The sequence below is a fragment of the Macroventuria anomochaeta genome (assembly GCF_010093625.1).
Source record: "Macroventuria anomochaeta strain CBS 525.71 unplaced genomic scaffold BU25scaffold_7, whole genome shotgun sequence".
In the NCBI taxonomy this organism is placed as follows: domain Eukaryota; kingdom Fungi; phylum Ascomycota; class Dothideomycetes; order Pleosporales; family Didymellaceae; genus Macroventuria; species Macroventuria anomochaeta.
The window spans coordinates 799,477-825,430 of record NW_022985368.1 but is presented as its reverse complement, the minus strand read 5'-3'; the positions used below and the strand labels follow the sequence as shown (position 1 = coordinate 825,430).

Here is a 25,954-nt window from a genome sequence, read left to right as displayed (position 1 = left end):
GGGTTGTTGTTGGCTGCAAGCCATGTCAGGATGACATGCAGGCCCGCTCCGGAGGTGACCAGAGGTTGTACGTCCGCTTCGGAGGCGCGTAAGGATGCTGGGGATTTGGTGCGTACGGTCAGGGACAGTACGGAGCGGATCCGGATATTGTCAGGGGATCTGGAGAGGATACCGTGACAGTATGTAGTACTTGTTGATGTACTCAGAGAGCGTGGTTTTCGAATTGGGGATAGCGTGAAGTAGATTTGATTGATTCCACATCAATAGACCCCTCGTTGCCGCACATGTGACGTCAGAGAAGCTCATATCTCTCACAATTGTCCAATCAATAATAGAGTGTTGAAAGTGCTCTTCTTCCCAAGGCATATGTGATGTATGAGTTGCTGTACCGGGGATGTGAGCAGCGTGGGTGAACGGAGACTCAGGGAGGTTGTCAGGGGTACTCAGGATGTTGTTGCCAGTAAGTGGATTGATAGCGTGCTTCTTCTTGATGTGTGATCGTATGTACGAGGTGCCGTTGATGGTGTACTTAGTGTTGGATTTAGAGCGGGCTTGGTGACAAAGCTTACATAACCACACTCCGCTGATGCTGCCGTCAAGCTCAGTGTACTGTAGTTGAAGTCCATGAGCCCATATATTTGATAACGATTGGCTACCCGCTATAGTACTCTTGTGTTTGACAGCATAACCCAATCGGGATGGCTAGAGACGGGTACCCCTGACGTATACGTGGTTGAAATCTACATCAAATTCCACCCCCTTAACCTCCAGCTTGTTGTCAGCTGATGGGTAGTTGTGTGTGGGTACAGTTCGAGGTATCAGTGAAGGACTCCCAGGCGTGGGTGGCGCGATCTCTGGAGAATGAAGACAGATGGCTGATGAGGCTTGAGAGCCAGTTTGAGAGTATGACGTTGACGTTGATGATGAGGCTTGGGATGACTGAGAGTACTTGGAAGCCCTCATCTTGCTAAGCCGCTTAGAGCTGGGGCCATGGTATATTGGTGAAGGAGTCTCATGCTGTTGGGCGACACCTTGGGTGGGGCGGGATGTGGTAAAATATTGCTGCATGGCTGAAAGTCAGTTAAGAGTTGTGGATGAGGCTTAAAGGATAACTTACACATAAATCTCTTTTCCAGCCACCCAGAGCTCCAGCCATCCCACTAGTGCCGAGTCGATAGATAATGTGGATCCAACGTGAGGAGCCCTAAGGACCTTCTCACCAGAGGTGCTTACATATACGGCAGAGCAAGGCAGAAGACCTTCACCAACATCTACTAGTGTAGAGGGGCTAGTGGCCTTATACTGCGTGGCAGAGCATGCGTCATACCGGGGCCAAGATGCCTTAAAAAGCTCTGGATTTACTCTCCTTCATCAGGTGTCTGCATTATCCTAGCACATTGTATGTGTGTGTGATGGTGAAGGACTTGATTGTATAAGCCAGGGCTTGTTTTAGGTGGGTGTAGAGGCATGGGTGGCCATAGGCGTACGGGCATTGTGGTGTTATAGGGATAGTTACAAAACAACAATGGCGGCAATTGACGCTAACCAGCTGCCAAGCCCCTAGACGAGACGCTAGTACATCACATGTGACTCAATTAAGCAAATCTGAGGTTGTCGCAATAGCCCTTGCATTGGGCGTGGTATTGAGGTTTGACAATGGCGCACAGGCCCAATTTGGTACTTCACAGCAACCATCCCATGCCAAGCCTTGATCTTTCAGTAGTACTGTTGCTCCTCTAGTTACGTACGGAGTACTGTACTGTTGACCTCACCTCCACTACGGTACTGATCACGTGCCCATAGTACGGGCAGTACTACCGACAGTAATACGGTCCGTTGGACGCGCTGTCCGTAGTCTTAGACTCAGATAGGACGTTAAACCAATTAATCAATCAATTCATGGTCGTTGTGCGAGAAGTGTTGTGCAAGAAGGTCATTTCTATAGTCTCTTGACAGACGCACCATTTCTGTAAGCAAATTTCTGGTGAGGCTTGCACCTGACAATCCGCAGCTCTCTGCTCGTTGGACTGCCGTCATGCTTTGTATCCTCTCCACTCCTCGCTCTCTCCCCATCCTCCCCCTCTCCAACTACGAACCCCGATACGTCGTATACCCAAACGGCCCCAAAAGTACCGGCACATGAAAATGCTCCCCCTTCTGCCCCTCCCTCACCACAAACTGCACAACAACCTCCGGAAAGAAAGTATCAACCCCTCTCCCTCCAAAGTATGCCTCAGTGCCGAATGTCAAGCTATACTTCTTGTCCCCCTGCTCATGAAACACCTCCTCCAACCCCTGGCTTGAAAATGGGCTCGCAGGCTTCCAAGTTGTGACGCGACCGTCGGCGTTTGTGGTTGCGCTGAACTTCAGCGATGAGTCGGAAGACGAGGATGGATTGAGCAAGGTAAGAACGACCGGTATATTTGCCGCAGGTTTGCCGATGGTGGTGTCGAGAGCGTGGCATGTGATTGGGGGTTTCTTCTCAGTCGACATCGTGGATGGTTGGTCTGTAGGTGTCGGTGCCGTGGTAGCTAGTGTGGTGGCTAGGTGGTTGGAGAGCGCTTCGATGCGGTGCGTTGTGTTGGAGAGCATGCAGAGGTTGTGTTCGCTGTAGACTTGCCGTCAAATCCGAGAATATGGAGCGATTGGGCGTGAGAGGAGTTGTGGTGTTGAAAGCCTTGAGTTTGCGAGGTGTTGTCGTGTGCTGCTGGAGCTGGAGATATGCAGTAGTTCGAGCTCTGTGAGCTGTTTGATAGCTTGCTTAGAGCTCAAGCCTGTGAATTAGATGTCAACATCAGTCCAGGGGAGGGTCGCAGAGAAGAAAGGCGAGGATGAAATCCTTTTCGCAAGTAATGCCCCAGTTGAAGAAAGCAATCCGTGATTGTAGCTGCCCGTGCTGCCCCTCCACGATATGATACTCCACATGCCATCATCGGCGTCCTCCGAGGCTCTCCATGCGCCGATCACCGTTATGCACGTCCTCACATAAAGCCCGTTAGGGTGCACAATCATGCACAAGGACCATTAGCACAATTATACATATTCTTTAAGGTTGTTGTAGACGTTTCAACATCTTCCTCGGCAACGGTGCTGTTCTAATTGCAGAGTATTGAAACGCATGATCGTCTGTCACGCCAGTGCAAGTCGAAACAAACGTTCCGTAGCACGCTCACGAGCACAAACTCCCTTAGAACCCACACAAACAATCAGTCCGATTGTTCTAAGGAAAACGGTATGTGTTCATTCCTCGAGTCAATACATACATACATTGAAGCTAAACGTGCTGCTCATCGCACATGTCAAAGGTATCCATATTCGTAGAAATGAAGTGCAAATCGAACGAAAAATGCCGTCGCTGGCTGAATAACCGTGATATCTCCCAAACAAAACCATGAAAAAATTGCTCGCCCAGTCCGCTAGACGTGGGGGCTATGCACCAAACGCCTTGCCAATAACCAATCCAATCCTTCAAAGGTCCACAAGCAGCGCCTACTTCAGGTCACTCCTGAAGTTGTCTGCAAACGGGCTCTGGTCCCGCTTCGACATCGCGCTTGCCCGGCGCTCCGACTCCTCGACGATGGGTGTCATGGGCATGCGCGAGCGGTCGGTGTCGTAAGACGTGATGCGTGACCCTATCGCCGGTCGGTCGGTTCGGTCGATGGCCAGGGTGTCGCTGAAGGGGCTGCGAAGATCAACGAGACCTGTTGGTGTGGCATCCTGGATATCGGTCACGCCCGAGTCGCGCGAGCTCAGCGAGTTGCGCAGCAGGCTCTGGCGGGAGCGCTGGTGGTCTTCCTCGTCGTCAGATTCTGAGTCCGAGTCTGCCAAGCTGACAGTCTGACAGGCGCGTGCGTGCGATACACCTGAGTCGCTAGAGGCTATCGAGAAGTTGGTGAGTGGTCGTGCGGGAGGTACAAGAGCCTCAGGTGTTGCTACTGCTGTCCTATCGCTGCTGTTGAAAGAACTCGATGAGCTCTTGGGTGGTGTGGTGTCGGAGCTCTTCTTCTTTGTGATATTCAATGCGCGGACTGGTCCCAGGGTTGCTGTGCTCTGGATAGAGCTCTTGGAGCTGAGGCCAGGCATCTGGATGCGGATAGGCTTCACTTGCTGCGCGTGCTTAGGATCGATCTGAGGTACCGGTGGTGTGCTCATCATGCTCAATGCGTCTTCAGGCGTGTTGGAGCCGTTCGACTTGACACTAACAACGGCGGCCTTTCCGCGCACGACCGTCTGAGCCGGCAGAGGAGAAACGATAGCGTTCTGGCGGTACATGGTTGAAGCGACACTGTTACGGGCAAGACTGGGCGCAATGCTTTGACGTCCACCGGTGCTGTCAGACGCCATGGAGTCGCGGAAGTCGGGAACGAAGAAGTGCTGGTCGGCATTGGAGTAAGGGCTGCCCATGCCAGACGAGGGAGACATGGCAGGAATCGGCGGTACGGGAGGGACGAGAACGTCGGGAGATCCGGGTCCTGAGCGGTTCGTGACACCAGGGATATAGGCGATCTGAATGATGTTGGAGGCACGAGTAAGGACGGACGAGGCCATCGAGGCAACGGTGTGTGTGGATGCTCGTGCACTTCGCCGCGACGCGAAATCGTTGTCTGCCTTCTCTTCGTGCTCCATCTCCTCCTGCTGCCACTCCATCTCTGATATCGGCCGCCTCTTTCCCTTCAGACAGTACTTCCATATAACAAAAACGAGAATGGCAATAACAGCGACACCTCCAATGACACCGCCAGCAATGGCACCAACGTTCGGCTTGCTGGATGTGTTCTTTGGCGCTGTGGGGTCAATTTGGCAGGATACGCTGGCGCAGGCATCGCAGCTCTGTGGTGTCAATATGCAGACCTTCCCTCCAGAGCAGTTCATGCCATCGCAGGACAGGCTCTTGCCGCCGGAGTCGCATACGACGCAACGCTTGAAGAGAACATGCTCAAGTTCTGTGTGCTTGTTAGCAGTGGTCGGCTTGACTCGAGTGTGGTGAGCGCACCTCTGCGGGCGTCGAGCTTCATGGTGGTGATGGTGATGGTTCAGCAGATCGGCAGGCACAGTTGGTCAAAAGGCCAGACGTCAGCAGGCAGGTACACCAACCCAGCGATGTGCAACGCTGGCTGGCGAAGGGATGCGGCAGCGAGAACAGCCGTTATGCGACGGCGGTCCGCGGTGCTGATCGAGGACAAAGAAGGAAGGGACGGTGATCGAAGGAGGCAGGCGCGCTAAAGGAGTGAGCGCAGACGAGGAAGCGGCGACGGCCAAGGGAGCCTGAAGAGGCGGTCGAAGATAAACACAGCGAGTGACGAAAGGTATGAATATACGAAGACGCAAGAAAACGACAAAGAGCAGCGAAGATGCCCGTGTAGAGAAGGGGACGGCCTCAGGACAGGCGTGGGAAATGAGGTGCCTAACGAGGTGCCAGACGCTGTTGGGAGCTGGGCCCCGGTTCACGCTGTGGAAGCCGCGCGTGTTTCGCCTCGCCCCGCTCAGGCCAGGGACAGCGTTGTGCACGCGGATGAAGGATGCTGGATGTGAACACAAAGACTACGTCCCAAACGCTCTGTCTGCTCGCTTGGTGATGATGGTGTTGCAGCCGGAGGACAGTGTCAAACGCAGACGATCAGCGCGCGGGCGGGTAGAGGGGGTCTTTGCTTGGTGTCGAGGCCGTCCTGCATCCTCTTTTCCCTCTTTTGCAGCTGACTGCTCGCCCGAACCCTTCCCGGATCGTGGCGCATAACTTAATCTATTTATTGCATGCACCTCTAGCCGTGCTTGATGAACTGCTGCAGAGCACAAAGAAACCCTCAGCGCCCTGCACCACCTCAAATATCGCCATGTAGCAGCTGCCATTTCATGCGTCGCTGCAAACATGTCGCACTGCTTCAATCCGTTGCCGCCTGTGTTGAGCATCGAAGACCGCCCTGCGTCGCAAGGCCTGTCAGCTCGGGGGATGAGCGGCCCATTTGGTGTCCCCACACGTTAACTGCCTCTTGCAGCTTGGCCAATATATCGAGCAGTCTTTGCTACTCACCACGTGCAGCCTCCCGCAGTGTCTTGCAGCACTCGTTCACATTCCAGAGTGCCCTATCTCTGTACGATTGGGTCACTGCTACAGCGTGCAGCTGAGCTCTTCAACAGCCACGACAGCCTCAGCAGCTCAACAATCCACCCGGGTCTGGAAGGAACGCAGGCTCCACTCAGCACTCCACGAACGGTTCACCACCTGTCATGCACACGCATTAGCCAGGCACACCTTTGTCAGCACCCACACAGCTCACCACAACCCACACCCACATCAGAGATTTCTTTCCTTACGGAGGCCGTCAAAATGCCGTCGTAATCTTGCGCAATTTTGTCCTCTCAGCCAGTAGAATGGCCAGAACGGCTAAATACCACGGCTTTTCGTACCACACTGTGCGCAGACGGGATCTCCCTTGCGGTCGGAGAGTTGAGCACCATTGAAGATCTGTGGGTCTGCTGCCAGCGCTCAACACATCACTGCATGCGCCTGTCCGTGGTTTATTTCCGAAATTTGCTCTCTGCTTGTCGCACGGCAGATGCTTTTTGTCTGGTGTGCTAGGCGTTGAGACATGCCTTCGTTTGTTCGTTCTGGCTGGCAGGAGGTCAAGCCCAGGCAGAGATTGAAAACCAAGCCGTGGCACAAGAACTAACAAAGCTGCAGGGCGTCCCTTGAAACTGCGGCTGCTGACCGATGAAGCATTCAATCTACGCAAAACGGTCAAGCATGGCGATCTGCAGAACGCCCGCTTCTCCACGTTCACCGGCTGCACACCTGAAACGACCAACTTGGCTGTGTTACGGCGGCTAGCCGTGGGCGATCGACGGTACCTAATGCCTGGTCGATTCGGAGCTGTCCAGAAGGTTGGGAAGGTCAACAAGGACGACGAGCATCGAGTGGCTGACAGGAATCAGTCTGCATCATTGTTCACCTCGACCTTTTCGTTTTTGTAGCCTCGAAGTCCTCTCTCTCACGTTGGAAAGTCCCTGTGAATCACATCCAGCTACGAGAGGCATCTCCATCAAGCACATGGTAGTCTGTGATTGCGAGGAACAATCTCCGCTTGCTAGATCAATGATTGTCATTCGGAGCATTTGAACTAGCAGCAATCGTCTTGCGCCAACAAATCGAATGAACATGCTGTTCAGACCACATACCTGCGGGGTCCCCGTTCTAGCGAACTGGTGAATCAAGTTGGCTGGGCTTTTGAACGTGAGGCACGTTCACTGGCGTTACAAGTCCCTTCTTCAACCACAGCATCGACAGTGAAAACACCATCCACCCACCAGACCAACACTGTTCAGCACCTCCACGATGATCCTCACATACAGAATGCTACTAATTTTGCGCTCAGGTACCCATAACCATACCCATCTGAACTAACCTCAACCGATTACTACCACATCCACAACACTAAAACATCATGCCACGCTACTCCCGCTTCGAGACCTACAGTGACGGCCAGTACACGTACGACGACCGCTACGATACCGGTGAGTTCTCCACACACGGCCACTCCCGCGGTCCTTCATCCAACGCCTTCTCGGACTGCACGTCTCATTACGGCCACTCTTCTCCATACCACCACGCTTCGCGCTTTACCCGCACTCACTCTTCTCGCCACTCCGGCCTTGATGAACATGGATACCCTATGGAGGGCGCGTATGCAGGTGAAGAAGATCTGCGCCGCCGCATGTCTCGGTACCAAGTCGATGAGTCCACCTCCACCTCTTACTCTGACCCTCGCACACGGCTAGGTCGGGATGACCGTGACTGTGCGTACGACTTCGGTCGCCGGTCTCGTCTATCTGAGCAAACCTACTCCGACCCTGAAGACCGTGAAGCCTGCCGAGAGCGTGAGCGCAAGCAGGCTGAGCTGGAGTATCAGATTCAACGTGAACAGGACCGTGAGCGCCGCTGTGCAGAGCGCGAGTCATATGATGAGTATGCAAGCTCGCGTCGTGGCGGTCGTCGTGGTGCTGTTACGGCGGGGAATGATGAGTATCTTGCGTATCAGCAGGCGCTGCGTGAGCAGCAGCAGCGTAAGTACGAGGAGCGCCCGGCGAATGTATGTGGGTATGGATGGGGCTGGTTCCCGTCGTATGAGTTCTGCTAGAGTGTCAGCATGAGCCTGCGACGTTGGCCAACGGTGAGTTTTGATGAAGTAAGAGGTGAATGATGGTAAGGAATATCTTTTGTAAGGCAGTGGTTTTTGGATGTAGTCGACGGCTCGTATGTCCTTCTTATGTAGATGCTCTATAATTTGCATTTCAATTACAGAATTAGCAGGTTTATCATCGGATGTTCTCGGTACACAAACAGAAATTGTCTATACAAATCTCTTATTTGCGTATGGACGCGCAGTAGATGCACTTTGCAAAGTGAATGCAACTTTGTAATTCAACTTGCGTTGTAGTGAAAATTATACTTATCCAGGCCGATCAGGTCGTTTACCATCGAAATGAACCACTCAGCTGCGTTTACTCCCCCTCTTCAAAGGTTTCTCCTTTTCAGCTGAATGCAAGGAGAGAGGCACACGGAGGTCCGCATACGAAGAATCTGCATGTGCACCAACTTTCGATATGCTGTGTGCAAGTCAAAAGTTGGTATATATCCAAGAGCAGTACTCTCTGGAAAGAGCTTTCTGCATGATCGCGCTGGAACAAATGTGATGGGAATTTTGGCCTGTGCTTTCTCACTCAACACGCGGCCAGGCGTCTGCGGTAGAGTGGGAGTTCGCTGGCAAGCCTTGTGACATGCGGTTGAACCCATGTATCGGCTATTGGCAAATCTACTTCGACTGGATGGATACTTGGGGTGGGTAAGGGAGTCTCAGCGGGCTCTCCAGCTACCTTATTTGTATAAGGCTTTAGACATTCTTTCTAGGACTTCATGGTTCCAGACTGTTATCAATCTGATTGTTAGTTAGCGAGCTTTTGGGTGTAGAGCGACCAATTGGCGGGCGAGACTGTCGACTAAGGGGTGCTGGCGGGAAAAGTCCTTTACGCTAGGAGGTGGAAAATCAGGAACTTTTCTTGCCTCCTATAGCTGTTGCTAATAAATTTGTGGCTGCAGTTTTTTTTGTCTTTGCTTCTTGCTAGTGAAAGCTCTTTACATTATACTGCCTTTACTCCACTAGTACACACCTCCATCTTGCTTCACCTGCATCGCATGATTCCTGGTTAAAGAACATTGCTCGTCAGGATTATGGTAGTTGAACAAGGCTCTTGTGGTGGTTCGTGCTGACCATACGGCAAGTTATGTCGTCCACATACAATGATAACGCGCTTTTCACACCTTAAATTCTGTTCACCTACGCATTTTCAGCACACACGCACAAGTGCCTTGAAGATACTTAAGTCTCCCCCAACTCTTTCTAAGTATCACAAATCACCATTCTCATCCATTCCACTCAACCACTCACACATCAGGTTCATCTCTCTCAATATCTTGTACAACAACAACAACAATGTCACGCTACAACCCTCGCAACGATCCTTATGGCAATGGTAGTCACCGATCCAACGACCGCTATGGCGGCCGTGAGTACGATGCATACGACCAGCCTCGATCTCGCGGTCGTGGCCCACCATCCGAGAATGACTACTACGAGGACTCTCCTCATTCTCGTCGATTCTCTCACACAGCGTGTCCCCCTTGCTACAGCGGTCCTCGTGGTCATGACGCTTACAGCAATCCTCGTTCCGGACGATATGACGAACTAGACGAGTACCTCGACCGGGGTACGGGCCGCTGTCACCAAGACTTCGACGACGACCCACTCACGCGTCCCGGTCGCAACTCACACGGCTCATCATACGGTCGTCCTTGCATGACCCGCGACTCATCTCCCGACGACCTCCCACCTCGCATTTCGTACGGTCGCCACGGTGGTAGTTTTGAGGTGTACCCTGGTGGCCGTGACGTCGTGCTCGAGCCTGGTGAGCGGCGTTCCACCGCCCCTCTCTCGCGACAGGACGCTGAACTTATCGAGCGCACTAAGGGTGACTTGCCACGTCGGGAGTTATTGCAGATCGCGATACGCGCTGAGGCAGATGCTGCGTCTCGTTATGAGGTTGATCCGGACGATTTCGACGGCTTTGTCAAGACGAATCTCGGCTGGTTTGTGGTGTGGCGTAAGTAGATCCTTTGGTTGTCGGTAGGGATTTGATTGGGCGTAGAGTAGACGTGCAGGTGATGCATGAAGGCATACAGTCTAGTCGAATTTTTCTATTGCAAAGCGCTCGGGCTACTACTCCGGGTCTCCTAGAACTTCGAGGATCGATTCAGGAGACCTGGGCGGGATTGGCATTCGTTATTGTAGTTCTCGTGCTGCGAAACTCATGAATTGAAAGAAAAGTACTTATTTCTGCGCTTGACGTTAGCTACTGTTAGTGATAGAATGCTCAAATACTTCAAAATAGCAACCTTCACTCTAAAGACCTCCAGGCAGCGTCATAGGTGGCGAACCAATTTGCCAAAACATCCTTCGTGAATGCAGCCAAGTTCTGCCATTCCTTGGTTGTCAGACCTACCCGGCCGCGGCCTTCCTCACCTTTTGGCTTCGTGCTGATGAGCGTTCTTAGTTCAACAGTAACCACGTGGTCCATAGCCTCGCACAACGAGCCACTTCGTGATCCATAGCTCATTACATCGTTCGGAATGCAGCTTTCTACTTGAATTTTGGACGGTGGTGTCTTCTTCGCATCGACCTGTATAGAATGGAAACGAAGATCCGTCAGCCTGTAGCCACGTCGTCGAATACTTGCCTAGCTTGTTCAATCTTCTCGCGGGGAAAATCAGGGAACAACTTGAAGGCGACGTTCATGACATTGTAATCGAAAGGATTGTCGCCGGAAGTATCCAAGGTCAGCCAGATTGTTTCTGGTAGCCTCCTTGAAGTAGCGGACCAAATGTTATCTACAACTATCGTGGCTTGCCAACAGTAGCTTCGATAACAAAACCCCAAGAGCTCCCGTGCTACTTGTATGTTCGTTGATATGAAACTGAAGGTGTTCGTGGGAAGTATGTGCATGCGCCTCTTGATGCAGTGCCTGATCATTCATCTCGGTGTTTACGTGCTTACGGCACTGGTTTTGCAACACCGCGCAAGGACATACGAGCGTTTAACAGCCCTGAGGCTTAGGCACGTTCTTGTGAAATTGAGTAGGTATGTATCCAACGAAGCAGACCTTTCGAACAAACCCACATCGCATTGTCATTTTGTTGGTAACCGGTTTCCCACAAGGCCTCATGCCGTAGACGATTTCGAAGTGAGCGCCCCGCGACAGAAAGCGAATCGACAACCAAAGAACAAAGTCTCTACCACGTGAGCTGCTTCAACTCACAACTCAACTGCTCGACCTACAAGACCTATACACTCAATCGCAACTATCCTAGTCTGTGAACCGACAATCCCACGCTGTCTCGGTATCCAGTACAGCAATCACGCCTATCGTCTCCCTGGGCCGTGGCAGTCTCCTCGTTACGAAAGGTCAGTCGCGGCGCCACAAATAGCTGGTCATCTTGCTAGCCATCCGCGACTACCTCCAGGAAGGGCGGATAGAAATTCATGCGCAAGATCCAACTTTCACGCGCCTCGTTGAAACGTTTCTGGTCTCCCTCGGGATTCAGATATTGCACACACCATCCGGTTCCAACCTTGGTGAAGCAGCGTCCTTCATCTCGCCAAGCACTCTCGGCTACTCGTCATTCCTGACATTGAAGGCATATGAGTAGCTCATTCTAAGACCATCGATGCTCGTGTAGTACCTCATTGGCGACAATTTCGATGCGTTATTGCATATGTGGCCGAAGCATGGCGCCGAGCGAAAGCAGGTTGAAGAGGTGATGAAGCAGGGTTTGGCGAGATATAGGAGGAAGGCAGTTGCTGGAGTAGGATTTTGGGCGGCGAAAGTGAGACGTTCCTAATGGCTGTATATACGAGGACAGAGGTGGGGCATGGAAAGGTGAAAGCTGGGATGTACTATGCCGTAGGCGATAGACAACCAGGAGGAACCGATGGCTACTGATTAACAGATGATGATGCCCATTGTCTAGAAATAAGGTCATGGGTTGCACATCCTCGGCTGTGATGTATTCGTGTGTGGCGGAACGAGTCCGTGGCACACAGTGAATCCTTGGTTCAGACCAGCTTCACAGTGTACCCTTTTTGCGAGTCAAATGGGAGACCCTCTTAAGGACGAGGTCGGATACGGAGTTGTGATTGTCTGAACCCACTGCAAGTCAACGGCTTCACACCGACCAGCGCGATAGAACGTATCGGCCGGATCGCTGTTCGGTCGAAGAAGCATGCCATAGACTCAATCATCGAAATTCTGGCGCTGATTATACAAGAAGAGCGGGAGACAATACAGCCGTTCGGACAGTTCTGACTGGCATGGGTCTTGATCCAATCAAGCTTGTAGAGCTGTCGGAACCCTGCCAGCGTCGGTGAAAGAGTACTGTTTGTTTGGCCAAGAGGAGTCTGTCTTATGAAGAATAACCTTTCTGGGAAGCCCTTCAACACGAATCCAGCCAGGTGCAGGGTCGCAATCGGTAAGCCGTCTTTGAATAGACCTAGGTTTGTTGTGTTAATTTTGTAATACTGGCGCCACCCTAGGAATGGCTTAGCGTCACATAAGGACTTACAACAGCGGGTTCGGCACTGGCAAGATCCAGTAAGCGAGTTGGGTACCATCCAGATGTTCTCATACGCTCACAACCAGGGTGCGAGATGAGACAGTTATTGAGCCATTGACTGCAGTTGCAGTGCAAGCTTTCGACATCTGTCGTACGGCTTGTGACCGTGTACTTCGGAGCTGGAGCATCGTGGAACGTCTGTAATTTTTTGTAGAGCACACCAATGGTCTTTGAATGTCTCCAACAGCCTACAGCACATACAACAATGTTTCTGGGCAGATCGACGTGGGTCTACGTATGTTTGCTGATGAGCAATGTTGTGCTGCCAGGTGCCTTCGGCAGGCTGGTGCAATTGAGGCGCGCACGTAAAGGAACCTAAACAAACCTTACAGAGCATTGCGATAGTCTGTAGCTACCAGCTACGGATCGAAGGTGGTTATCTGTATACGGCACAGTAGTCTGGAGGGCTGATAGTGCAGCGAAGCGTACGATTTTCTGGGCTGCGTTGTTGTCATGGTGGGGTTGGAGCGACATGACAATTAGGTGTGGCTGCAAGCTCGGCAAAGCCGACAAGACAATGCATGCAACACCTATGATCCTGTCTAAGGTTCGTGACATTGATCAGGATACGTCCTCAGCCGTAGAAAATCTTCTGTGAGCCTGGTGCAGGCAGCTCCACTCTCTGCGACTCGTTCGCGTCAGCCTCAACTCGCGCCGCATTCGCACTGATTGCATGCCCTCGCGACAGCTCTTGCCCTCTCCCGACAGAGTTCGCAAGGTCGTCTTGTCGTTTCTGCATCTCCACTTTCTCGATAATTTTGCGACATAAGTCGCGGTGCGCCTGCTCCATCTTGCCCTTCACAAACGGCATCAGCCACCACGAGCAGCTGACCTCAGCATCTTCGACCAGCACCCACTCAGCGTCGCCAATGCCCTGGCCTTCGCCATCAACTTCGCCGTCTGCGCCGCCCTTTATGATACGGTAGTCTGCGCGCAATGTTACACCAGATACGTCTGCACGCGACTTAATGCCAGTGGGTATGTTCTGGAAGCAGCTGGGGAAGGTGATGTTCTTCTTTCCCCACTGTCCAATGCCGGGTAAGACGGTGACGCACTCGGTAACGCTGTATGTGTGGACTGGATTTAGGTCGGTCGGGTACCAGTATGTGTCTTTCAGCGTTTCTGGTGCGGTGTTCGACAGCTTCTCATGCCCAGTCGTTAGGGCTTGGAGAGTGAGTGCTGTGTTATGGTCGTGAAGGGCAGCAATGACCTCTGCGGGTGTAAGATGCGGTGGTATCGAAGCGGCGATGTGGAGGTTGTGCTTTGCGCTCATCGCGATATGCTGTATGCTGCAGCTTTGTAACAAGCGAATGTGGGCTTCTCAACCTTGTTAGTGATCAGCTGGCGGGTGTACTTCAGAGGTAGAACAAGAAGAAGCGCGATGGAGAGGCAGCCTGTTCAAGATCGGTAAGATCGGTGTGCAGGCGATATCAGCATTGGAATGTCAAGTAAATAGGTACTTTGCGCTGCTGAGACATGATGCACGTCGCGCTGACACAGCCTCAGCTCGCTGCTACAGTACTAAGACTTTAGTCTGTTCGCGTACGGCCAGTGCACGACCCAACAACGCAACTGCATCAGGTAGTGAACAACTTCACCCATACACTGTACCACCCAAATGAGAGCTTTTGACATCCAAAATTTAGGCAATCAAAGGCCTGGTGCTGAATTATCAGAGCATGAGTGCAATCATGTGATAGCTTCAGTTGAGGCAGGTTGTCAGCCCGATGGGACACCCACAACAGCAACAAGTCACGCCCTTGCAGCGGCAGGCCACCTGTATTGACACGTTGACAGAAGCGTCTACTTCTTTGTGTCAGTTGAAAATATCCAAAAATTGAATACAGTCAGCTCTTAGAGGAAGCCAACCTCTGGCCATCCACCTTTGCACACCCCATTGTTGCAAAAAGACAGTATACCAAGCACTTCTTGCGCAAGGCTTAAAGAACTTCAGATCAAAGCGCCAGCCAAAGATCAACAGAGCTATAAGCTTGTTGTGCCTCAAATACTCACGTGACTGGCGCAATTTCAACTACAAGAGGGTGACTGTGAAGTTCTCTGATGATGTAACAGGGTTACAGTGCTGTAGTGAAGTAGGCTGTCACGTGTTGGGACAATGGCGCTAACCCATTGGGACGCTAGCGTGGTACAGGCAAGAGCGCATAGATAATTGGGCACACAATGGCCAGGGAATGGTAGCAATTAATCTTACAAGACCACCCCCCATTCCTACTGAGCTTGCTGTCACAGATACCCTTACAGATGAGTGCAGCATTGCAAGAGGTTCTGGGCAGAACCAGGAATGGAGTTTCCAGTATCCTGGTAAGAAATTTGATCATGATAAAGTTCATGAGAGAAGCTCATCAACACCAAAGCAGCAGATGGTTTGGGACTCAATTTGGTGTACTCCAGGTGGCTGAGTTTGGGGGAGTGAGCTGGTGATCATGGAGCACAACTTTATTGCCAAATGTCATGGATATACTGCCTAGAGCTACTACAAAGCACTTGAAGAAGGACTAATACCCAAGTACAAACCAGGGGAGAGGTCTATACAAGACAATGCATGTATACACACTGCAAAGTACACCAAAAAGTGGTTAGAGAGTCATGGGATTTGGACCATTGAAGTACCCCTATACTCACCTGATCTCAACCCCATTGAGCACATATGGTGGGCTCTCAAATGGAAACTTCATGTGCTTCACCCAGAATTTGACACTCTTGGAGACTCTGCCAATGTCACGGGTATATACTGTTTGGCTCCCAGTACCTGTAAGAACCGTACCAACCGTTTCTTCCTCATACTACTCACACGATTGCTATCCGACTCCTAACCGATCCCTACCCTACTACCTACCGGTATCCCCCGAGCTACATCGAGCTGTTAGGTATATAAGCAGGGCAGTGTACATAGTTATGGTAGATAGTTTTTGAGTATCCTTTCGTACAAGACCTATAGGAATAGAGGTTTACTCCTAGTTCTATCTATCCCAGTGCTCCCATACACCTCGTAGCGGATTCGAACCCATATCGGAGTCCTCTCTTACCTGTGTCGTTACAGTACCCATATCTATTGGGTTACTGTACCTTTTTGGTTGGTGTAGCTCAGGTGGGACCGAGCCGAGCCCTCACAGCCAATGAGTGGGAGCGCTTCTGTGAAGGTCTAAAAGAAGCATGGAAGGCTATACCCAATAAACTGATCAGATTGCTCATCTACTCAATGCCAAAGCAACTCAAAGCCTGCATCAGAGCACAGGGCTACCAAACTAAATATTGAGAACAAGTGCATCAATTCTATCAAATCAGATCCACTTTTCACCATGTGGTTGTTGAGAAAAGGCATTGTGAACATTCACTCAAAAGTCAAGATGGTGGCCTGTGCGCAACTGCGCGAACAGACTTTTGTCCTGTGATTGTATTTGCGGCAGGGTCGAACCTAGCGGTAACTACCGTGACGGGTTGAGACATGTCGTCATCAAGCCAAAGTGATGAATATATTCGCGAGCTCTCAGAACGTCTTGTGAGCACCACAAGTGTTGCATTGCGGTGCATGTCGTGCAGTCTTCGTATATAAGAGTTTGGAGATTTTGCGATCCTTTAATCATTGGTCTCATTGTTCAACCTAAACGAGACTAGTTCATTATAGATGGGCAGACGCGTGGACGTGTATCCATGAACGCGCCCCCGCTTCATCAACCATTGTTCGAACTGCTCACTAGCCAGGTCTGCCATAAGGAGAACCCCACAACATCGTTTTCATAAGTATTTAACCCAACTTTTATAGAATCTCGAGCAATAGAGTCAAACATACTCATACAGTACCTGGCCAACCTCCTCGCCTACGTCTGTCGAGGATCAGATCATTTTGTTGTAGCGAACCTTTCTCTTGCTCACCAGCATACACCTAATGAGGATACTCGCTGAGACTGTTGCGTGGACGATCGACTGTTTTGCTGAAATACTGACACACGAATAGCCCTCATGACTCTCCTAGAGAGTACCCAGAACGATCCCTTTGAGGAACGGCAGAAGAGAGCGAAAGCTGCGCGGAAGCGACGGGAAGAAGCAGAGCTCTAATATGAGCGTAAACGACAACATCTCGATACCTCGAACGCGACGGTCATGGTGAAGTTTCCACTCCGCGACTATAGCGACTCCGCAAAGGCCGAATCGGAGTATGCTGCCTCAAAAGACCAAGAGATGGACGACTATTATGGGCTTGAGCAGCTGAATGGCACTGTGGTTGCTGACAGCTACGAGATAGCTCGCTGCAATGCTGTGTTGATTCGCCGCGACAGAATTGCTAGCAACTTCTACGAAAAGCTTGAAGAATACAAACAAGGAACCGCAGACATGGCGTCCGAGCTGTTCGACAGCTATGGGTTCTTGGACCTCCAGTATCGCGAGGATCCATTTGCGAAGGGCTCTGGCGTCTGGCAAGAGGAGTTCAACACCGCCGACCGACTATTTCTCGACGGAATCAGCGTGGACCATCTCCACAAACGCCAAGTCCTAGCCACTAAGCTTGTAAAAGCCATCACCAACAGGTGCCGCTTGGACCGGTGGTCTTTTTCACGATTGTATTCCCAAACCCGCTCACCTCCGAAGTCAATCGTTGCACCTCTGAATAAGATGCATTTGACGACGCGCCGTGGACAGAGCAGGTAGGGGCGCGCGACAAACTTCGAAGGGATATCTCCTCGGAGCTCCAAGCTACTGCCACGCGATTCTACCGAAGCTTGGGCTTTCGACATATTGGTTCGCATCATTTCGCCTCTGCCAGTGACACACAGCATCCTGATCACTTCATTACAGCGGAGGACTACTTCAACTTACCTGCAGCTCCATAGCGCGGTGAGCTTCACAAAATTCTCGCAGCCATCATACGAACAGACTGTTGACATGAATATGTTACCAGAGGAGTGCCTCACCGTCAGAAAGCCGCACGGATGCCTGTTCGCCGCCGCCTGTTCATGGTGAAGGCGCACTTTCACCTCAACTCCTCATCTTAGCGCCACTAGTTTACATATCCATCGCACTAACCCTGCAACCTTCCTTCTCTCCAATCAACACTTTTTTCCAACTCAGCCACTATCCGATCCACCATCAGTCTTCACCTCCAAAATGATCAAACGTTCGCATCGATCACCAACACCAAACGCCAAGCCTTACGGCTACGGTCATGCACACGACTCCATTGCAGGCCTCCAAGTCATTCAATACCGCTCCTATCAACGCGACATTCCTATCTATCACTTGCGCGCACATCTCCTATCTCTCTATGTGGTTCAAAAAGCACTGCAGAGCCAGAAAGAGTACTGTGACAAATTGACAAGCTTCGATCCCATTCGGTACTCTACAGTAGTAGAGGGCGACGAGATACAATCTGAATGCATTGAAGCTGCATATCTGCCCAGTATCCTGCATGGCCAGGGCTCCGCATTGGCACTACGAGCAGATCAGCAGTCCGGGATGGTGGAGTGGTTTGTCTTTAGTGGACCCATCCATGACAACTTTCTATCTCAATTGATCTGTACCAACGGCAACTGGAGCTTACAACCAGACATCGACCCAGACGACCCTCGAAAGGTCTTCAATCTTGTGGGCTACGCTGAGAAAGGTCTGAAGACTCGGACTGTAAGAGGCGCGAATCGAGAGCACAAGGGATGGCACGATGCGCTGTGTGCTGCGAAAGAAGGAAAGAAGAATGTAAAGTTGACATGGAGGGGGTTTGGGAACGAGCTGAGGGCGGAGAAGGATCGGAGACGGTTGGGAGAGACAGCGAGGAGGGAAGAAGAGCAGCAAGAGGACTCGAATGGCGATATTTTGATGAGTAAGGAAGGTATGCCGCCTCCACAGCCACCTCAGAAGCCATTAGCCCGGAGCAAGGCAGCGGGGTGAGTATGAGCGTCACGTCTCAGAGTCGTCAGGCGTTCTTAAGATACCCGTTTGTTTTCAAGTAGTACATTCAAGTCTACAACTACTTCACAACTTCGTCACCTCGTATCTCATAACATCATCAACCTTTCCCTCATTCATTCCGTTCATCCTTCAGACCAATTTCATCGGCAGTAAGAATGAACTCCATGAAACCAGCATTGGTGTCAATGATGTTCTGAACGTACTCCTCCGCGGTTGGGTAAAAGTTTGTAGGGTACCCAAACTCCAGCGTGTATCCATGCACCTTGTTGAGCTTCTTGTCTCCGTACCAGCGACTAGACGCCCAATCATCAGACGCACCGCTCGTCGGGTACAGACCAACAGCCTGCTGCGGCACGTATGTTCGCCCACCAACCGACACCATAGCAGCGGTGGTCCTGTTTGCCTGCAGCTCGATATTGTACCAGTCCTCCTCTTCAATGTACTCGCGGTACAGTGTGTCGTTCACAACGCCGCGCTTACCGTCGTAAGCAGGGTTGAACTGGCTCTGCTTAGGATCATTGGATTGGTTGATATCATCGCCCCAGGAGTACAGCAGCGTGCCTGCAGCAGAGTGCACGTCGATGAACCACCTGATCTTGGGGAATATGTCGTACACCCACTTCATGTTGCGTGTCTCTGGCTCTGAGAACGGCGCAGTCCCGTAGAAAGCCTGGGATGACGAGTTTGTCGACGCGGGAGAGACTGAGGGGTCGAAGTGCTTGGTGAAGTTCCATAGGAAATCGAAGTTGCGGTTCAGGTCTACGCCGACGCTGGCGTTGATGCCGGAGACGGAAGAAGCAGGGTTGCGGTTCTTGCGCCAGAGATTGCTGTTCGCCTGGTCGTGGCGGACGCCGTCTGGGTTGGTCATGGGGATGAAGACGATTCCTGCGCCAAGGGCTTTCTTGACATCGGAGTTGGTGTAGGTTTTGTTGCCGTAGGTCAGGCCCTTGCGGTGCTTGTTGGCGTACAGAAGATCCGAGATGAAGTAGATCAGATTGTCTGGACCACCCCGCTCACGAGCGTGGATACCGGAAGTGAAGTAGATGTGTTGCTTGCCCTTCTTGATCTTCTCAGCTTTGTTGGCTACACCGCCCCAAACTGTGTTGCCTTCGAAGGTCTTATATGGTGCCTTGAACAGTTCCAGACCATACTCTTTCTCTAGGCCTTTCAGTGCCGTGTAGACTTCGTCGGCGTTCAGAATACCAGCCCTCTGGTATGAGCCATACACATCAGGCTTCTGGTTACCTAAGCCGCGAGGGGCAACCTTGCCTCCCTTGAAGCGGTCGCCCTTACCAATGGGTGCCGTTGCAGTCTGTCGCTTGTTCAGATGGTCGAGAGTCTCAACACGAATAGCGCCAGCATCCAGGCTCCTCCTATAGTGATGGACTTGCTCCTCAGTGAGCATAGCGTGGAGTTTGTGCTCATTGTTGGAAGGAATGACCACCGGACGGCAGCCATAGTCGATGTGTTCGTTGTCCGAAACAAAGTCCAGCAATTGAGTCTTCTCTTTTGCGAAGAAAGCTACACTCAGCAGGTCGTGTGCAAGAGCTGCTGTAGGCAGCAGACTGAGAAGGGTGGATACCTTCATGGTAATGTGTGGCAGAGAGTAGAGGGTAAAGCCCGTGTAGTACAAACGAGGACCTCCACACAGACTTTATACATGGTGAGGGGTATGTCGTTCATCCCGTAACCACCCTATAGATGAGTACAGTCGACAGGTTCCTGGTCACCATAGAAGACCTCCTTCCCGATTGGGACACCCTTCCAAGACCGCGGCGGTCTTGGCCGCGCAAAACACTCACGATAGCAGTAGGTCCGAGCTGGTTATCTGCATGCAAAGATGAATGATAGGTACGAGGTTGTCCCCCGCAAATCCAGGCCGAGGGTTTCTGGTAATGAAGCGTGGGAGAAGGCGTTGCCAAGCTGTGAAATGTACTCGGCTATGCGCTGATGACGATCTCGTGTATCCAACCTCGCACTGCAAAGGGTATCTTGATGCGACCAGCCGGTATCTGTTGCTTTAATCAAAAGTTTGAGTTGTGAAGGCACGCCTGATCCGTAGCGGACTTTGAAGAAGTTGACGGCGAAACGCATCGCGTACTGTTTGCCTGCACGATGAAAAGCAGCTCGTAAGCTCAGGATTGGCATATCAAACGTCGTAAATTCATAACCGTACTATCTACAGTAAGCTCTAACCAAAGACCAAAGCTCGAACCTCGATACTTTCTCGCCCAACTGCTCCCTCAGGTGTTCTTGGGTCCACAAAGGCAGTATGTGGTACCCTTCCATACTGGCCTACTATCTCGTCGCTGTCAAAGCACTTGAGTAGTAACCGATCTTCGTTCTTCATGCCAGACCAGTAGTACCACTTCTGACCTGGGTTGTATCGAACTGCTGCTGTCTGCCCATTGCGATGAGGGTAACGATGCTCGATTGGTACGAGATCTTCGTCCTGCACGCTTTGGCTGTCGGCCACAGCCAATGAGAAGCCCATTACTGGTCCATTGAGCGGGCGCCAGACGTTGATGATGCGGTATCGACCCTGGAGTAACTGCTCTGCATCCCCAGGCGCATGGAGCCTGACTCTTTCAGCGGCAGACATTGGTGTTTGATCGACGTGAACACGCTGGACAGGATTTCGGTTGCCAGTTGGTCTGCGAATTGTGTGGTCGAAGAGGATCACTTTGTGGGCGCCGGGAACATTGTCCAGCAGAAGCTTCTCGACCTCAGGATAGTATACGCTGCGTATTCGCGCATCGTCCTTGAACTCTGTTTCTGCACTCTTGATGTTCTGGTATGTGTCGAACGCGTTGTGATCGAGATCAAACTTCTGTTCCTGGCCACGCAAATCGTCTAGTCTTACTTCCTCCCATCCATCGCCCCAGTTTCGCTGTGGAACACCTGGGAGTGGCTCGACGTAGTTGTGTGGCGGTGATCCATCTTCAGGAGCCTTGTAGAATGACAACTGCGCTGTGACGGGCCCACGAGGAATGCGTAACCCCTGGAAATTGACATCTTCCGTCTTTGAGGCCGATACAGTTGGCGTTGATGCTCCTGAGAGCTGGTGAGCGGGAGTCGGGAGCGATACGGCGGTCGTCATGTCGGCGGAGTGTGACTCTGGTGGGATTGTAGCGGTCGTGTCTAGTTCGCTTCGTGCGAAGGGAGGTGGAAGCGTAGATGTGATGCTATTGATGGCAGCAAGGCAGCTAATAGTCATGTATGAACGATGTGCTGGACTATGAGCGTTCAGTTTGATGTGTGGATAAGGAAGATCAATGGTAGCATCTGATGCTGTTATATACGACAATGTGAGAGTTGGAATTAGAAATGCTTAAGAAGACTATCTCGGTCATTCGACCAAGCCAGCCATTCACCCGTCGAGGTTGTTGCATTTGCGGGGAACGCGACGATGATGCCATCGGTTATTTCCGTTGTGTGGTTAGTAATACAGTCTGCTTTGCCAGCAACCACCAGCTGACAAAGATACTGATTGCGTGATGGCTTTCTAGGGATTCTGCGTCTCTTCTGCGCCCTACTGATGATCTTGTGACAGTCGGAGAGGTTGTTGGGGTATTGTTGGAGAATTGAAGACGACAAACGACAAACGCGAAAGACACGCGCAAGACCGGAAGAAGTTCGGCACCGAGAATCTTGGCGCCGTCATCACAAATTCATCCACTTTGTCGAACTCCCATCTGTAATCCATCCACATCACCCTCAGGCCTCCACAGAAACTGCAGCCAAGACTAATTGGGTGGTTTACAGCCAATCACATATTGAAGGCACAGCACGCTTGCCACTGCCGGTCGGTGGCGAACTTCTCAGGATCGTGAACCAGCAGAAACACCAAAGCTATCGTGAGCTCTCTTCAACGTGTGCATGATCGAATTCCATCTCCAACACAAGAGTGGTTGCTTGATTAGTAGATCAGTTTAATTCGGGCGTCTGAGCATATCTTCAGTTACATGCAATGCAGTTCATTTATTCGCTGGAAGTTTTGGGCACAGCAAATGCTTCTCTTGCTGAGGGCTCCACAGACATAACAGTTCTTGACAACTGTGACCAGTTCAGGGGCAAGGATGCATTCACAGTAAGGCTGAGATCGGTCTATCTCCCGTCTTCTCGCAATCGATGTCATGGCCCCGTCTTTACCGATGCGTCGTGAGGACGTCATGATAATATTGTCCCTTGCTACGTCAACAACACATTCAGCTCACCCCCATATAAGACATACACAACACAACGTGGAAAGATCGCTATGCTTCGCCTTTTCTCACGAACACTTCCCAGAACTTCACGCGTATTACGATCCCAATTCCAACCCAGAACGACCTATAACTTCGCAAGCAACATGGCTCCCGGCAAGGCGAACACAGATGAGCTCAAGAACACAAAGCTGTTCGATGTCTCCCATGTCACAGCTATCGTCACAGGAGGAGGCACCGGTATCGGTCTCATGATCACGCAGGCGCTGGTCGCCAACGGTGCTAAGGTCTACATTACCAGTCGACGTGAAGAGGTCCTGAAGAAGACAGAGGAGCTGCATGACCACCAGAACGGCGAGATCATTCCTATTGTAGCAGACGTCAGGTATGAGATGTGACTTTCAATACCAAGAGCTTTTGCTAACCATGAGCAGCGACCCAGAGGATGTCAAGCGTCTGTACAAGGAGATCAGCGAGAAGGAGCCCCAGGGTATTCAACTGCTCGTCAACAATGCTGGTATCGCACGTGACGACAACACCAAGTTCTCTTCTGCTGGCGAGCCAGAGTGGGAAGACGCACAGTCCATCTCCGACCACTTTTTGAAGTCGCCTCCCGAGTCTTGGGCTGACACCTTCAAGACTAACGTTGGTAGCATCTTCTACATGTCGATGACCTTCCTGCCTCTTCTCGCCAAGGGCGGAAATAAGACCCCTGGCTACACCTCCTCAGTTGTCAACGTCACGTCCATCTCCGGCGCGATGAAGGGCTCCAGCTCAGGACAGTTCGCATACGCCAGCTCTAAGGCCTCCGCAACACATCTGTCTAAGATGCTCGCAACAACCTTCGTTGGCACCAAGGTCCGCGTCAACGTCATCGCGCCTGGTGTCTTCCCATCCGAGATGACCACTGGCTCGTCCGATGAGGACAACAAGAGTGTCATTGAGGGTGGCATGTCCAACCCTGCTGGCAGGCCCGGCAAGGACTCTGACATGGCTGCTTCGATTCTCATGCTGGCTGGTCCAGGTGGTGTCTTCTACAATGAGCAGATCCTGTACCCTGATGGTGGAAACACCCTTACTCAGCCCAGCTCCAAGACCTAAGCGTCTGAGGAGGGTCAAAATGTAACATAGTATCCGCTACAAGTCGGATGTAACGAATTACGGTCAAAAAACTTATCTTACTTTCAAATAGTGATATCCTTCGATAGCATCCATGCTAAATATCAATGACGGGACTCTAATAGAACGATTGCATTCTTGAGGCAGTCATACATCTCTTATGCTGCAAAATTGGTCAGATACGACAGCTACCAATTGCTGGCTCTCACGACAGAGCCAGGAGGTCTTCAGCAGATTCCAGGCCGTTGTCTCATGCAGAGAAAATTCTTTGTCGCGAGTGCCCCACTTCGCCGAGTTGTACCCGGCTCGCCTGGTTGCAGAAAATTCTGCAACCACAACATTTCCAATCGTATTAGAAGTATAGTTTACTTCCAAGGAGATGTGGAACACAATTGCTCTTGAATATAATTATTACATTGATCGTTTTTCCCATCAAACAGATACAGATCTGGCCTAATGGCCCAATGGCAAGGCGCTTGACTACGATAAACCAGGGCTTGAACCTGGCTAAAGTGTATCAAGAGATTCCAGGTTCGACCCCTGGTTAGGTCAATTTTTGCCGTTCTGGGCGGGGATGCACTTTTGCGGATTTCGTGATCTTGTGAAACTCTTACTTTGGACATAGCAGGTTTTTGTGGCAATCATTTGAGAAGGCATAGGACGTTATGTGGTGCTTGGTGCGGGACTTTGGCCGAACACGGGCATCTTTGGACCACGAAAATCGATGTAGCCAAAACTGAAACATCTTGAATCATTACAAATCAGTTTTCCCCTATCTCACTCCAAACTGAACCCGCGGGTGTGTATTTATCATGCTTGTAGATGCCCAATGTGGTCTAGTGCCTCGGCACGGCAGAACGAGTCGTCTTAGCACCTTGACGATCCCGACGTGTTTCCACATCTTTCACATGTGCTTCGAGCGCCGCCAATCATCCGTTGAAACTTCCATATCGCGTATAAGGTCACCACTGCGAAAGCTCTTCTCGCCTGTGTACCGCGCTCGAAATTCTTTGTAGTCGTCAGATAGGTTTTCATCTAACAAATGTCACCGAGAGCCGCCTTGACTACCTCCAAGTCCTGAAGAATTGTGCGCCTTTGGCCAATAGTTTCTAACTACAGAATCACAGCCAGGCTCACCCTCCTTGCCAATATCCCTCGCTCACACCCAAACCTAAATCTACCAACAATATGATCTTCAGAAAGTAATGTTCCCAACTCTGACCTGGAACTTGCAACCCCAATGTGCTACACCAGCCACTGCACCACACTCGTGGGGAAAGCCAGCCATTAGGCGTATTTACATATAATTAGTGCGTGCGGGGTGCTCCAACCCAAGGATGCGCCATTCATCAGGCACATGACTCGAACCTGCAGAAGCGCCCTTACGATGCGCAAGTGTGCCACAGCATCAGTGATGTGACAACCAGTATGCCTGAGACGGACCCTTGCAATCAAATCAGTTCCCAACGAAGTTCGGGACGAAGGTCACCTATCTAAACTTCCGGGGAGCTCATTAGACAGCCCCACGGTAGGTCCACTTTCACCAGTGCCTGGTCCACGGAAGGCGGCTGAGCCCACCACTGAACACAAACCCATCTATCGGTACTTGGTTTCCCCAGTAGCCCAGTCGGCAGTGCCGTGACTGGAGGTCTATCAACCTGTGTTTCCGAAGCTGATGGACCGGACGTCAATTCAGATTGGGACGACAGTATGTGCCTTCCGCCGGAAGTGGACGTCCTTCATGCAGGAGGCCACGAATGCATAAGAGGCTTACCTTCATCATTAAACCCTCAGATTTCGCTGTCCACTAACAGCTGCCATGAGTCCCTGACTCTGTCTTCCCTGCAGAGAACCGCTGTCGAACTGCTTGATCGTCTATCGTTGTGTGTGACGTACGCACGTTGGGCCGGCATGCACGTCCACGCTTACAAGACCGTGCCATGCTGTGCCCTGCCGCTCCCTTCTCGATTTGCACTTCTCCCGTCACCAA

At 51.4% G+C, this 25,954-nt stretch overlaps 12 protein-coding genes and 1 non-coding gene across 13 annotated transcripts; 7 read left to right on the top strand and 6 right to left on the bottom strand.

The window, feature by feature from the left end:
- Positions 1–506: 506 nt before the first annotated feature.
- Positions 507–1,489, bottom strand: BU25DRAFT_408448 (uncharacterized protein). Its single transcript, XM_033705820.1, has 2 exons — positions 1,118–1,489; positions 507–1,062 (listed from the first exon to the last, which is right to left on the bottom strand). Exons 1-2 carry the CDS (start codon positions 1,154–1,156, stop codon positions 703–705), a joined length of 399 nt encoding a protein of 132 aa, XP_033564721.1. The 5' UTR covers positions 1,157–1,489; the 3' UTR covers positions 507–702.
- A 599-nt stretch (positions 1,490–2,088) lies between these two features.
- Positions 2,089–2,493, bottom strand: BU25DRAFT_335073 (Hydroxyisourate hydrolase; the record flags this gene model as incomplete). Its single annotated transcript, XM_033702569.1, has 1 exon — positions 2,089–2,493. One exon carries the CDS (start codon positions 2,491–2,493, stop codon positions 2,089–2,091), a length of 405 nt encoding a protein of 134 aa, XP_033564720.1.
- A 935-nt stretch (positions 2,494–3,428) lies between these two features.
- BU25DRAFT_259471 (uncharacterized protein) lies at positions 3,429–5,161 on the bottom strand. Its single transcript, XM_033701709.1, has 2 exons — positions 4,994–5,161; positions 3,429–4,943 (listed from the first exon to the last, which is right to left on the bottom strand). The coding sequence occupies exons 1-2, from the start codon at positions 5,013–5,015 to the stop codon at positions 3,490–3,492; spliced, it is 1,476 nt and encodes a 491-aa protein (XP_033564719.1). The 5' UTR covers positions 5,016–5,161; the 3' UTR covers positions 3,429–3,489.
- Positions 5,162–7,297: 2,136 nt separating this feature from the next.
- Positions 7,298–8,211, top strand: BU25DRAFT_259434 (uncharacterized protein). The gene has a single exon (XM_033701708.1). The coding sequence runs from the start codon at positions 7,440–7,442 to the stop codon at positions 8,130–8,132; it is 693 nt and encodes a 230-aa protein (XP_033564718.1). The 5' UTR covers positions 7,298–7,439; the 3' UTR covers positions 8,133–8,211.
- A 1,274-nt stretch (positions 8,212–9,485) lies between these two features.
- BU25DRAFT_456249 (uncharacterized protein) lies at positions 9,486–10,160 on the top strand (the record flags this gene model as incomplete). Its single annotated transcript, XM_033710005.1, has 1 exon — positions 9,486–10,160. One exon carries the CDS (start codon positions 9,486–9,488, stop codon positions 10,158–10,160), a length of 675 nt encoding a protein of 224 aa, XP_033564717.1.
- Positions 10,161–11,788: 1,628 nt separating this feature from the next.
- BU25DRAFT_335545 (uncharacterized protein) lies at positions 11,789–11,947 on the top strand (the record flags this gene model as incomplete). Its single annotated transcript, XM_033702587.1, has 1 exon — positions 11,789–11,947. A coding segment is annotated over one exon (159 nt), but the record flags the coding sequence as incomplete, so codon positions are not given.
- Positions 11,948–13,004: 1,057 nt separating this feature from the next.
- BU25DRAFT_259424 (uncharacterized protein) lies at positions 13,005–14,303 on the bottom strand. The gene has a single exon (XM_033701707.1). The coding sequence runs from the start codon at positions 13,989–13,991 to the stop codon at positions 13,293–13,295; it is 699 nt and encodes a 232-aa protein (XP_033564715.1). The 5' UTR covers positions 13,992–14,303; the 3' UTR covers positions 13,005–13,292.
- A 2,615-nt stretch (positions 14,304–16,918) lies between these two features.
- Positions 16,919–17,386, top strand: BU25DRAFT_456247 (uncharacterized protein; the record flags this gene model as incomplete). The annotated part of the gene is made up of 1 exon (XM_033710004.1): positions 16,919–17,386. The coding sequence occupies one exon, from the start codon at positions 16,919–16,921 to the stop codon at positions 17,384–17,386; it is 468 nt and encodes a 155-aa protein (XP_033564714.1).
- Positions 17,387–17,926: 540 nt separating this feature from the next.
- On the top strand, positions 17,927–18,400 carry BU25DRAFT_309365 (uncharacterized protein; the record flags this gene model as incomplete). The annotated part of the gene is made up of 1 exon (XM_033702109.1): positions 17,927–18,400. A coding segment is annotated over one exon (474 nt), but the record flags the coding sequence as incomplete, so codon positions are not given.
- Positions 18,401–18,684: 284 nt separating this feature from the next.
- On the bottom strand, positions 18,685–20,529 carry BU25DRAFT_259411 (Zn-dependent exopeptidase). The gene has a single exon (XM_033701706.1). It carries the CDS (start codon positions 20,226–20,228, stop codon positions 18,750–18,752), a length of 1,479 nt encoding a protein of 492 aa, XP_033564712.1. The 5' UTR covers positions 20,229–20,529; the 3' UTR covers positions 18,685–18,749.
- Positions 20,530–20,831: 302 nt separating this feature from the next.
- BU25DRAFT_335655 (uncharacterized protein) lies at positions 20,832–21,740 on the bottom strand (the record flags this gene model as incomplete). The annotated part of the gene is made up of 1 exon (XM_033702593.1): positions 20,832–21,740. The coding sequence occupies one exon, from the start codon at positions 21,738–21,740 to the stop codon at positions 20,832–20,834; it is 909 nt and encodes a 302-aa protein (XP_033564711.1).
- A 1,251-nt stretch (positions 21,741–22,991) lies between these two features.
- Positions 22,992–23,946, top strand: BU25DRAFT_335380 (NAD(P)-binding protein; the record flags this gene model as incomplete). The annotated part of the gene is made up of 2 exons (XM_033702583.1): positions 22,992–23,230; positions 23,280–23,946. 2 exons carry the CDS (start codon positions 22,992–22,994, stop codon positions 23,944–23,946), a joined length of 906 nt encoding a protein of 301 aa, XP_033564710.1.
- Positions 23,947–24,414: 468 nt separating this feature from the next.
- BU25DRAFT_t40 lies at positions 24,415–24,516 on the top strand. The gene has a single exon. It is a non-coding gene; the product is annotated as a tRNA-Arg (tRNA).
- Positions 24,517–25,954: the final 1,438 nt, after the last annotated feature.

Coding starts and splice junctions, on each gene's coding strand:
- BU25DRAFT_259411 (XM_033701706.1), bottom strand. CDS start 20,228: ATGAAGGTATCCACCCTTCTCAGTCTGCTGCCTACAGCAGCTCTTGCA.
- BU25DRAFT_259424 (XM_033701707.1), bottom strand. CDS start 13,991: ATGAGCGCAAAGCACAACCTCCACATCGCCGCTTCGATACCACCGCAT.
- BU25DRAFT_408448 (XM_033705820.1), bottom strand. CDS start 1,156: ATGGCTGGAGCTCTGGGTGGCTGGAAAAGAGATTTATGT. Junction 1,063..1,117: donor GCTGGAAAAGAGATTTATGT/GTAAGTTATCCT, acceptor TCAGCCATGCAG/CAATATTTTACCACATCCCG.
- BU25DRAFT_259471 (XM_033701709.1), bottom strand. CDS start 5,015: ATGAAGCTCGACGCCCGCAGAG. Junction 4,944..4,993: donor GAAGCTCGACGCCCGCAGAG/GTGCGCTCACCA, acceptor ACAAGCACACAG/AACTTGAGCATGTTCTCTTC.
- BU25DRAFT_259434 (XM_033701708.1), top strand. CDS start 7,440: ATGCCACGCTACTCCCGCTTCGAGACCTACAGTGACGGCCAGTACACG.